General features: G+C 34.4%; 1 protein-coding gene across 1 annotated transcript; it reads left to right on the top strand.

Annotated features, from left to right (window-relative positions):
* The first annotated feature begins 9,014 nt into the window (after positions 1–9,014).
* On the top strand, positions 9,015–10,563 carry LOC127805891 (strigolactone esterase D14). Its single transcript, XM_052342719.1, has 2 exons — positions 9,015–9,483; positions 9,983–10,563. Exons 1-2 carry the CDS (start codon positions 9,092–9,094, stop codon positions 10,419–10,421), a joined length of 831 nt encoding a protein of 276 aa, XP_052198679.1. The 5' UTR covers positions 9,015–9,091; the 3' UTR covers positions 10,422–10,563.
* Positions 10,564–13,356: the final 2,793 nt, after the last annotated feature.

The following is a 13,356-nucleotide window of genomic DNA, read 5'->3' as shown; positions in this document are numbered from 1 at the left end:
GAGTGCACCATCTTGAATCTAACTTAAGTTTTTTAATCTTCTTCCTAATTTTAGGACACAACACGTCATCATATTTTAGCATCATGTTTACTTTGTTGTGCATCTTCTCCATAAGTGATGGCCTAATCTCCTCTAACATCCAAATAAAAGGCATTGTTCTTACCTTAAAGGCATAACCATTAAAGGTTTCAACAATGTTGTTATCCACCTTATCACATTTTGGAATAATGCTAATAAATGCCTTACATGAGTGGTGCACCCCTTTGCTCAAGAAAAGCTTTAGCAGATTGTGGTACTTTGGCCCTTAATTCCTTTATAGTAGCATTGAAATCAACCTCATAAGTTGCATTCACAGCCTTCCAAAATAGAAATTTCAGCTCCTATCCCTTGTGCACTTTTTTCCAGTCTGAGTAGATGTGTCTTGCATAATTTCGATGCTTATCATGTACGAATAGATTGGCCACAACATTTAATAAGCCCCATATAAAAGACAAACAAATAATGAGTTAATAACACCAACAACAAGCAACATCATTGTAACTAAATAAAAGACAAAGATAAACAAGTTTTAGTGATTAACCTTTTGTGGTCACTGATTATAGTATAACTAAGCCTAGTGTCCATCCTTAGATCTTGTGCCAATAGAGATAAAAATCACGTCCAAGTCACTTCAATCTCAGCTCTCACTACTGCCCATGCAATTAGAAACATCTAGTTGTTTTCATCTCTTCCAATTGCATTCAAAAGGGCCCCACCAATTAGAGTCTTCAAGAAAGTACCATCAACATCGATAATGAGCTTGTAACCCTTAATAAACTCTGTTCTCAAATTGTTGAAACCTATATACAACCATTTAAATATAAGTTTATTATTTTGATTATCCCTATCTACTCTCATCTCAAATGTGCCTTTAAGGTCCACTCTCTTTAACTCAAGAATATAATCTCTCAACCATCCATAATGATCTTCTAGGGTTCTTCCAATTTTGTTCAAAGCCTTTTTCCTTTCCCTATAACAAGAAACTCTATTGACAGACATGACATATCTTTCCATCAAATCTTTCTCCATTGCCTGCACTTGATAGTTCGAGTTCTTCCTAAACTCTGATAAATATTTTATTGCCAAACACTCTGTTGTGGCTTGCCTATTGCTCATGGATCTAAAACATGTATGGCTGGAATCATAACTCTTCACTGTAAAAGTTCTCACACTCTTGTTCTAAGAGCCATATATCCTTCACTTGCACACCTCATTACATTTGGCTTCTATCATTCTATTAGTTTTTCTCACCCACCTTATGTTATACCATTAATCGATACCATACTTCTAAATAGCTTGTTTAAATTATACACCATTGTCAAACATCATACCAATACAAAAGTCAAACTCCTTGTGTTTAAATATTAACTTTTTTCTTGCTTCGCATCCTAACAGTCAATTCCCTTTCCTCACTATTATCTAGTGTCTTGTCATCATCGTTAGTGTCATTATATATACTGTGGCAGCCACTGTTATCACTAGCATTCATTTTATCTCCATCATCATTTTCACCCTTAATAAAATAATGTGTAGTCATGTTGTCCATATTATCAAGGCCTAAACCATAAACACCAACCCTTCCCAACCTTTAGATCTAGGCATCTGATATGCCACATTTATTATGTAACTATACCCTAAGTCTGTTATTTTATTTACGAAATACCTCAATGTCAACCCTTCCATATTATGAATCAAAACAACCTTACCACCCCTATACATCATCACGGGTTCACTAACAAATGTACCCTCATGCTATAACTCCACTAGTATGTTGTCACCATAAGACAAAAATGGACATTAAACAAATGTACCCATAAAAAAATCTGAGCTATGTTGTCACCATAATGCAAAACAACCGCATGAATGAATACAAACACACATAATGAGAACTTTGAAGTCATGTTTGTTTGTTTGGAGGTGCATGCATGCAATTGGGTTTAGGGTACGTTGGTGGATGATAATGGAATCAAAATCATTTGAAGCTAACAAAAACATTATAATGTTTTTATCAACACTATGCATGAATACAATACAGTACATAACACATAAAGATGTTGTAGCATATTGCATAAAACATTAACCTTATGTTTTTGTAGCATATTTTTTTGTTATAAATTTGTCTTTCTCGTGAAGTAGCATATTACATAAAACGCAATGGAAAAAATATGGTTTAAAAATGTATACATTAGGGAAAATGCTCACAGTATTTAAAATACTAAGAGACAAAACATGTTGCCTATTGTTATCAAATAATATGATGTACACAACTTGTTGCATATTGTTATTAAATAATGCAATGGACAGTAATGGACAAAATAGTAATCAAATAATAATTTAATAATATCATTGTTGCTTAACATGGACAAAACATGGAAGAGGCATGACAAAACACATGAAAACTTTCCGAAATTTTTTCCTATTTTTATTTTTTTCCTTTTCTCTATTTTTTTTTCTTTTCCTTCTTTTTTTTTTTCTTCTTCCCTTTTTCTTCTTCCTTCATCCTCCTTTTGTGCGTGAATAACTATACCACCCCACTTCTCTGGAGCGATACGTAACGTAATATTTCGGGAATATTTGTTTTTTTTCCAAATAAAAACCCATCACAAAACCGTTCCCCGAAGATCCCGTTACACCTTCTTAGTATATCAACTATGAACCACCAATAAACTAAGACAGGTTCACCAACTAAAATGCGGAAGCTAGATCGAAACTTTAATAGGTCATAATCGAAACCACTTTATTTATAATATAAAATCAAACCAACACTTACAAAATGTTCTCAAAATAAATAACATTTATTGAAAGCGACATATTACAAGCTATCAACTAATTGCCGTCACTCCTCGGCAATTTCCTTTCCTTTCGCACCGCTGCCTTCACCTGGAACGTTTGAATATTCCAGGGACATAGTCCAAATTAGATGATGAATCATCTAAGTGAGAGTTCAAAACACATTTTTCATGAATGAATGCAAGACATGAAATAAACCAATACACTCGGTAAGCCCTAGCCCAAGAGAATCCCCAACGCTTAACCCTACTACGGGAGAAGAGCAATCTCTCTAAAAGCTATGCCAGCATAACGACACGACGACACGACGCGGTTCTAGCTTAAGAGGGGCAAGCCAACGCATCTCTCTAAATTGCATTTCCACTCTAAGCATCTAGGAACTACCATACAATCTCAACTGATCCAAAATTTCACATGGACCACCTAGTCATCATAGTGCAACTTCCCTGGCCAAATGGCCTGGCACGGAAACCAAGACGGCTATCCTGACATGCACACTAGCATCAGATACCCTTATTATTCAATCATGCCCTTGGAGAATTACGACTACACTATCCAGACAACATCCTAGGCTGACTTCCCACATGAACAACACAGTATGGACCACCTAGTCGTCCTAGTGCAACCTCCCTGACCAAACGGTTTGGCACGGAAACCAAGGCGGCTATCCTGACATGCACACCAACATCAGATACCTTTATTATTTCATCACGCCCTTGGAGAATTATGACTACACTATCCAGACAACATCTTAGGCTGACATTCCATACGTACACACAAAACTCAAGACAATGCCACATTTCACAATTCAAAGCATCATATAAACAACAGTTTTATAAAATGCAATGCCAATTTCAAAATATTTAGGGACGAAGCTCCCTTATAAAACAAACTGTCACCAGTTACCGTTTGCATCCAACAAAACCATTTTACAAGAAGTCACAACACATTTAGATAAAACAAACACCAAGTTTTTAAGGTAGAAGCACCCGCAGTAAATCAAGTTTTGGGGGCGAACACTCACCTCGACGAATTCGGATCGCTTCGATCCTAGTGCACAACCTCGTTATGCGTGCCAAATCACAAACACTTGAATTTATTCTCAACCTCAAGCCAAGATATTTCCTAAACACCACATTTAATTAAGGAAGCATCAAAATTCATTTTTCTCAAATTTTCAATAATTTCCTCTATTTTCTCCCAATTTTCACCTCGATAATTCCATAATAATTATTTCCTCAACCATTTTTTCAAATATTTCAACATGATAAATCCTCAAATAATTAAATAAAAATTCTGGAATTGAAATTACCATAAAGCTCATTGTCACGCGCTTTCACGTGCTCAGCGCGTGGGTGCGGGTGGAAGCTGGCTCGTGGCCGCACGCTCCATCGTCTTCTTCGTTGAACCGACTGCTGGCGGTTGCTCCGATGGCCACAAAAGTGGTACCCCCTTGAAGCCCACGAAGAATCGATCATGATGCCACCGATTTCAGGCCGAAAGGCCACCAAAAAATGCCTGAAAAGGTGAGTTGCAGGTCCGGCGAGACGAACTGCCTCCGATTCTCGGCCTTACTCAAACAGCCCTCAAATGCTTCAAAACACTCCCAAAATCTTCTCCTTGATGCAAGGATCAAAAGCCACTTAATTACTCTCTCAAAAACATTCAAAAACACGGTCGATTTGGGCTTTAAAACTCGAAACCCTCGGCCTCTGTTTATCCCCAAAAACGTGCCAAATTTCGACCAATCAACGGCCATGGATTGGCCTACAAGAAACCCCAGGCCGTATACAACCTCCCCCAGCTCCTCCCCGGCCGTCCCATCGCCGAGATCGGCCTCCATGTGCTAGGATTTGCAGCGGCCATTTTGGCTTGCTGCGTTCACACTACCCATTTTTCCTAAATTGCATTTTGACCCCTTGATTTCTTTCAGTGGCATTTCTGTCTTTTCCCTTGAGCCCCTAATCATTCCATTACCACCATTAAGGCCCACAAGTCATGTACTTCTCATTTCACCTTTGAAACTTCCAAAAAGTTATCGTTTTGACGTCCCTCAGGCAAATTTAGAAAATTACACTTAGGCCCGATTGATCGTTTTGACATTAAATCCATTCATTTTAACCCGAAATCACTTAAGGGTTGTTCTATACATAAAATATTGGTCTTTGACATGCTTCGTTGACCTTTTGGACGTCTCCTACGTCGATTCGATTTTCTCAGCTTGGTCGACAGGTGTACCGAAAACTATTCCTAATCCAATTTCTTTCATCACTAAAAATCATAATTTGAATCACTCGTCGATACTATACCATTTTCCTTGGCTATCTAGGGTCCAGAGTACTCCCTCCGACAAATTCGGTCTTCCAAAGCTGCGTTAGTGTACCTTATAATCTCATTTTTCTGCAAATTCCATTTATGCCTTTCATTAAATACTGTTTATATCCTCAAATCATTCCCAGGTATTACAATAACCATGTGGGCACAGCCACCAATCACCCGTCGTCGACAATCGCCCCCGATCGCCGCGCAACCACCGACTAACCGCTGCTTACTTCACCAGTCCTTCATTGTTGCTGTTCGCGACCGCCGTCTACTGCCATGGTTGCTCCTAACTACTGCAACAACTATTCTTTCATTGCCATTTCACGCCGCCGACCATTTCCGTGACCGCTGCTGCCATTCCCACTCTCCGTCAGCCACCTGTACTTGTTGCTTCGCCTACTGCTGCCATGGCTGCGACTGTTGCTGCTTAGTACCATGCCCAGCTTCCATCTTCACTTCTTCCTCCCTCCAAATCCCTCAATCTCTCCCTCTATTTATAAGCAATGCACCCACCGACTCCCCCGCCTTAGCCATTCCTCTTTGCGTGTAAAACTCCACTTGTAGAAAAAGGTATGGCCATGAAGTTGTAGGGTATGGCCTTCACGCACACACCCATCTATATATATATATATAACACTATATATTACATCAATAGATATAGAAAATTACACATTTAAACTCCAATTTCATTTATATTTCACTTGGGCAATTTCTCTTATTAAAATTACATCCTCAAACACCTAATTAATTTGTATTACGATACTTAAAATGCGAAATTAATAATTTAAAGTTTACTCGATAAGGACAATTTAGCCCCAGAGTCCTCACTGAACTATTGTTTCATCCCAAAACCACCTCAAGATTGGTCCTTGCATAGATAAAGGGAACTCCAAACCTCTAAACTAAAAAAAAAAAAAAAAAAAGATTGGTCCTCGCATAAAATCGAAGCCCCCTCAAAGTTTTGTTGATTTCCCGAAGGTTCCTTACAATCATTCAATTTTTTTAGCCTGAACCAAAGCGGTACCAAAAACTATCTCGATTTCGATTTCTTTTAATACCATAAATCCTATCTCGGAACACTCGTCAATAACATATTATTTTCCTTAAACATTTAAGCTCCAGGGCATTCCCTACAGTTGATTCGGCCGTTTAAAATGCTTAAATTGTATTCTAGACCCTTAAACTTGACTCTTCTAATATTACGAAATCTGAGATATTTCAATATATTACTTATTTTGATTTTAGGTATTACACTGTCAACTTGGTCTCGTGGTCTTTTTCGAAATCGTAGTAAGCAATCGCAAAAAAAGGTAGGGCGAGGGGTGTTTTATGCACGGCCAAAACATCAAAATGACTTAAACAATGTTGTTTTAGTTAAGTTGTTAGTTATTTGACACATCAACAACCACGTAAATTTGGGCACATGCTTGCTAGATCGAAAATAAAATTGAAATAAAATTAAAAATTTAATGATCAAATTGAAGCAAAGATCAAATCAAGATAAAATTAAAAATTAACCTAAAATTCAAGATATATTTGTCTATTCAATATACTTTAATTTATTTATGAAAATAAGAATAATATTGTCACATAATTCCACTAAGAGAGACATCGTTTTCTGCATTTATTTCATGAACCATGGGGTGGGCACCTTCGTCTCCTCTCCTCTCGTATTCATATGCAAAAATAAACTTTTTTGTGCATTAAATTGGGAAAAGAAAGGTTCTTGTGCATTAAATTGGGGTAGGCAGAGATAGGAGAAGATCATGGTGGGGGGAAGCCTACCCAAGAGATTCTGGCTGGCTTTTGATGCCATGAAAACGCAGACAAATTCATACATATATATATATATATATGAAGGTATCATATTTTCTTTCTTTTTCTCTTAATTTCTACCTGATCTTAAGAATTACAATATCTTTAATTTCTTTACGTTTTAAACATATATAATTAATGATAGTAAAAATAATATTAAAACCACAAATATAACAGTGAGAGCTCTCTAAAAAAAACTCTCCAAAACTAGCACAAACTTATCCTTGTTGGGTAGGTATATATATATAAATGTGGCCCTTATAGCCGAATTCTGTGATATATGGTCACACCCACACACACATATATACCATAAGGTCGAACAGTACATTAAGTGGTATCCAACTTTCTGTAAAATCTCCCGTACAAAAGATGAAGCTCCTCTTAACATGCAATATTGCTTGGTGCCGCGATTGACTCCCAACCTATCTTCCTTCCTGCCTCTAAAGCACATTGACTGCCGCAACAAAAGTGAAAGCAATTTTGCTTTCCCACCATACGCTTTGCATATTCATATGTATGTTATGGTATTAGGTCCCAAAAATTACGAGTCCCAAATTTTAAAAATTTATAATATTTATGTATATATTTTTTTATTTTTTAATAATTAATATTTGTTATTGGAAGCAATTCATTGGATACATATATATGTTGTATGTTGGAGTCTACTTACTTGCCGGCCGGGCACTTTGAGTCATCCTCTTCCTCTCACCCTCGTTCACAAGCCGCAACCTAAGGAGTCGGAGCATGCTCTTTGACTTTATGTACTTCCATCTTTGTTGTTTGACTTTAACTTCAACCTAAATATATAAATATAAATATATATTAATTTTAACCCCAAAAAGCCTGCATAAATCATTTGTTGTACTGTAAGATAATATTTGTTAATTAATATATGAACAAAAAAAAATGAAATATGAAAAGTATTATGAACAAAAATATTTTTTATTGTGCTTTTAAATTTCTCTAGACTTCTTATCTTAGATTTTTCAGATAAATTTATCTCTTTTTCTTTTCGAATAAGTTGTTTTGGATCTCATAGATAAGTTATCTTGATGTAATTTTATCTTACTCACTTTAACAAACATTATAAGTAAATAATTGATCATATATTTTTAATTAATTAATAACTAAGTTTAGGTTGATGGCATTACTCTGCTATCTCCATGAGTAAGAAGAAAGTTGAAGAGAGAGTGATTGTTTTCCTCGTATAAGTAATGATGTTGAAACAAAGTTAAATAGTATAAATGATCATTGAATTTTATATTAAGGTGCAAAAAAGTTATTAAAATTTAATTTATAGTCAAAAGGTCAATAAACTTCAATTTAGTATAAAATTTTATATCTGTCATCAATTGCTATTAAAAAAAACTGATAAGATGTTAATGTGTCTAACTATATGAACAAGTAAATAGTACAAATGATCACTAAATTTTACACAAAAGTATAAAAATATCACTAAACTTTACACTAAAATACAAAAAATATTAACATTTTATTAGTCTTTTTTAACAACAATCTACTGTAATTATAAAATTGTATATTAAATTAATATTCAGTGACATTTTGGTTACAAATTGAAATTCAGTAATATTTTTGTACTTTAGTACAAAGTTTAATAACCATTGAAACAATATATATTTTACTGTATGCTTTAAATAAAATTCTTAAATATTATTGTGACCTCAATGAAACCGCTCATTAAACTGTCTTCAACATTAATCCTATGTGCTTATATCCACTAATGAAAATGACATTTGAGACAAAAATGATATGAGTTGTTTAATTAATATTTATGTCTTAGTAAAGAGAAATCTATCATAACGACGTATATTTTAATATAATATATAGGCAAACTCAGTGCTGCTTAAATCTTTGAATTTTAAAATACCCTTAAAATTCAAAAATAAAAAACTATATATATATATATATACCATAAATTTAAAATAAATAACTAATTAAATAATATAGAAACAATTTTTTTATATAAGTAAAATTGTGTACAATTGGACCTTCCTTATGGTGTCTATATAAGACAGCCGGTACAACCCACAAAGCTACGCCTTTCTCCTTCTCTTTCACTCCCGTCTCCGTCTTCTTCTTCTCCTTCTCCAACACCTCTCCGGCCATGGTGATTCTCGGAAAAGCTCTCTCAGTCGCCATGAATGCCAGAACCGTCGGATCTGGCGCCGGCGAAACTGTAGTTCTGGCTCATGGGTTAGGAACAGACCAGTCGCTGTGGGACAAGATCCTCCCGGACCTGGCTCAGAGGCACCGGGTTGTCCTCTTCGACTGGAGCTTCTCCGGCGCCGTGAAAGACCCAAGCCTGTTTGATCCGGCGAAGTACTCCAGTTATGATGCTTTTGCTGATGACTTGATCTCTCTCATGGAGGAGATGAACTTGCACAGATCTTCGTCGGTTTTTGTTGGTCATTCCATGTCTGCCATGATCGGATGTATTGCTTCCATCAAGAGGCCCGAACTCTTCAAGAGGCTCATACTGATCGGAGCTTCGCCCAGGTTCATATATACATATATATGTGCATAAACCATGAATATATGTATATATATTATCAAATTAATTAGTTTGATGATAATTTTTCTATATTTATAATTCTTGAGTGTGTTGAATTGCTAATTAATACATGGTGTTCAAAATCATGTTATTTTCTGTTATCAATGGTTTGATATGTTATATTATTATAGCAAAACTTAAATTCATTCATTTCATTAAGAATTAGCAAACACAGCAGAAATATCACATATTTATATACATATATATGTATGTATATATATATTATGTGTGTCCACAGTTTGATGTTTCTTCTGCAGGCAGTTATCATGTCTTTCAAGGTCCATATTCGTTCAGTCCCCACCTGTCTATGCACATCTGTTCGTTTTCTGATTCATATCTACGCATTTATTGGTAGAAAAAATGAGAGCTGTTACTGTTAAGTCATTATCTTTTTCTCTTCGAGTACTGTTTACTGGAGAAGTTTATCGATCCCTTCACGTACAGGTACATAAACTCGGAAGACTACGAAGGGGGGTTCGACAGGACGGAAGTTGATAAACTCCTATCCAGCATAGAAACCAACTTCCACGAGTGGGCTTCAGGCTTCGCTCCTCTCGCCGTCAACAGCCCCGACGACCCCCTCTTGGTGGCTAAATTCCGGGACTGCTTGCAGAGAATGTCCCCGGAAGCGGCGCTCGCCGTGGCCCGAGTGGTTTTCCGGAGCGACCACAGAGAAATGCTGGAGAAGGTCGTGATCCCCTGCACCATCATCCAGACGCCCGACGACGTCGCCGTGCCCGACTCCGTCGCCGGCTACTTGCAGAACAAGATCAAGGCCGAGTCGACGGTGGAGATCGTGGAAACGCCCGGCCATTTCCCGATGTTGACTGCTCCTCTCCGGCTGCTGGAGGTGCTCGCCGGAGCCCTTGCCTCGGATCTTTAATCTTAATAAAAATAAATAAATAAATTGTCCCAATAATTGCATGGTAGTGTTTTTAAAATTAGGAACCATCGGATTTATATTTCTTTCTTTCAGCATAGACTCATAAAATTATTCCGTTGTGTATATCATTAGCAATTATTTACAGTAGAGCTTAAATTTAAATTTATGAATAATTTTTATAAATTAATTTATGAAAGTGTTTGATTTATTATGATAAAAAATTAATTTCTAAATAAATAAAAGTCCATTCTGGATAAAATAAATTACTGAGGTAATAAGATGATGATGGGCACTGACTTATCTGCCTTGACCAGAGTGGAGGCGTGGGTGGTCCTTTGCTTAAATAATATTTTGGACCTAAAAAGGCCTATTTTGGACTATACACTTGGATGTTTGTGACAAGTCTGGTTACGTGTGTAACTTGTGATTGTTGATTGACATACAAATTAAAAAATATAAAATATAAAAAATATATTTAAATTTTTTATATATTTATTAAATTTATCTATTAACAATTAAAAAGAAGTTATGTAATTTCTTATTTGATATTTTTTATATATGTTTATTTCTTCTCTTTTAAATAAATATATTTTAAATTTTATAAATAAAATAAAATAACACATGTCTTTCAATATATTTTAAAATATTTAACAAATAATTTGATAAAAAATTTAAAATATTTTATATTTTTATTTAAATTATTCTATATCTTAATTCTAAAAACATTCTAATTTTAACAAATGCTACTTTAAATGAAAACTTCTCAATTTACAAATAATGATGTAAGGATATGCACCAACAAGAGACTTGTGAGGAAAGGCCTGATTAAATAATTAACATAATTAAGAGAAAAAAAACTTGTAAAATAATATTTAATCAAAAATATATACATAGGTATTAGGGGTGTTTAAATTTCCATCCGATCCCAGATGGATCGAAATTTAGTTTGGTTTTTGATTTAAATTTTTACTTTAATCTATTTTTGATTTGTTCAGGAGTGGTCTAAGACCATAAATTAATTTTAAAAATAATATTATTTATTAATAATACATAACAATAGAATATACATATAATATATTATTAAAGTGTAAACTAATTGTTTCTTGTTTATTTATGAAAAATTTTATTTAAATAAATAAATAAATATATGTATATGCATATTTTTTAAAAATTTATGTTGAAAAAAAAAAAAAACATATTCATGACCACTCTAAACCAATTCACATTTGAAGAGAATGTACGTCTCTTAAGTATATATGAACAAAAAGAACAAAGAGAAAGAGTAGAGAACAGATAGTTCTCAGAGTATAGATCAAATGGTTGAACTATGATTAATTGAGATTTGTACCAATAGATTATAGATTCGATTTCTTGCCTTGCGCAGTAAAGTAAAATCTTCACTTGCGATTTATCTCTTCTACCAAAATATAGGGCACGAGCGACAGAAGATTACACAAAAGTTATAATCCCAAAAGTAGAAAGCATATATTATTTCTTGTATATGAGGTTTAATATTTGGGTGTAGCATTTTTATAATAGAGGTATCGTTTGACACTAACCCCATGTTCTTATATGGCTAGTAATTAGAGGAGTTTTCTAAAGATTTAATCTCGAAAAGATTAATGATCTTAAAATTTTATATGATAGATAATTATATCAATAATGCTACATTTATTTACTTTATTGGGATGATTCAATATCATATTAGCAATTTATTCAAATGACAATTAGTGATGACATGTGAACAAAATCAATTCATCAAGACTGCTACTAGGAATGTATTTGAAATTGACTTAGATTTAGGATTTAAGTTTTAGGGTCAAATTGAGATATTAATTTCTAAAATCATCATATCGTAAAAAAATTTAAAAAATTGTCATCACCCCAAAATTAGCAATTTTTTGAGCATAATCGATTGCTAGAGAATTAAAATAAAAAAAAATAGTAGTTTTTTGCAGATATCTAGTACCAGCATGTTATATCACCTTACTTTGTACACCCAATTGAGTTAACATTTGAAGCCCAACGTGCTAATCCTTTTTTTATTGGGCCTTAGCCCAGCCTATTGAATTTACCATTTACATGCCCAGGTTAGAATTCTAAACATGCCCACTCAAACTCTGTCGTTGGCAATTTTTTTGGTAATTTTACACCAAGTATTTGTTGCCATTCCAAGCATTTGTGAAATAAACTTCAATTGTGCCCCGGCTGCTACTCTTTAATTAAATGTTTAGGTGATAGTATTATAAATTATGAAAGATCAATTAAATGTGGGCTGAAGTTTAGGGCTGCCCACAACAAAATTTAAATTTGTAAGGTAAATTTTTTAATAATAGTTCAGTCCAAATTTAGTTTAACTCACCCCTAATTTTTTCTAGCTCAGCCCACCTGCCTAGATCCACCACTGATTCCTCTTAACTAACTAACAAACACATGATAAGAGTATTAATTATTTGTGTTTTTAAAACATTTATCTACTACTTTGAATGATTTCATGTTATGACACTCAAATGCTCAAGTAGATAAATGATGATGGCGCCCTCAGGGCATATGTCAAGTAGTTGAACGAGCAATATACTAATGTTAATTTAGTGGGTTACGAGTTCGATCATCGTCCTACGTAAGAACCAAAAACTTAATCTATGATTTATCTCTTCTGACATAATCGACGGCACGAACATCAAAAGTTGCTCAAGAGTGATCATCCCAATATAAGTGATGGTGACTCGAATAATGAATTCTACTTAAATATTAAAGAATAATTGTGATGCATTACCAATTGTAATGATCCAATTCCAAATTAATAGGGTTTTTGGATATATTTTTTAGCTACACAAGTTATTTTTATTTATCATTTTTTATTAAAAAACCAAGTTCCATGGTTGCGGCCATGCTTTTCATGTGTGTGTGTGTGTATATATATATATAGGTGTGT

The sequence above is a fragment of the Diospyros lotus genome, chromosome 7 (genome assembly GCF_014633365.1).
Source record: "Diospyros lotus cultivar Yz01 chromosome 7, ASM1463336v1, whole genome shotgun sequence".
Lineage (NCBI taxonomy): Eukaryota > Viridiplantae > Streptophyta > Magnoliopsida > Ericales > Ebenaceae > Diospyros > Diospyros lotus.
Note: the sequence above shows the minus strand (reverse complement) of the source record. Positions and strands in the feature narration are given on the sequence as shown.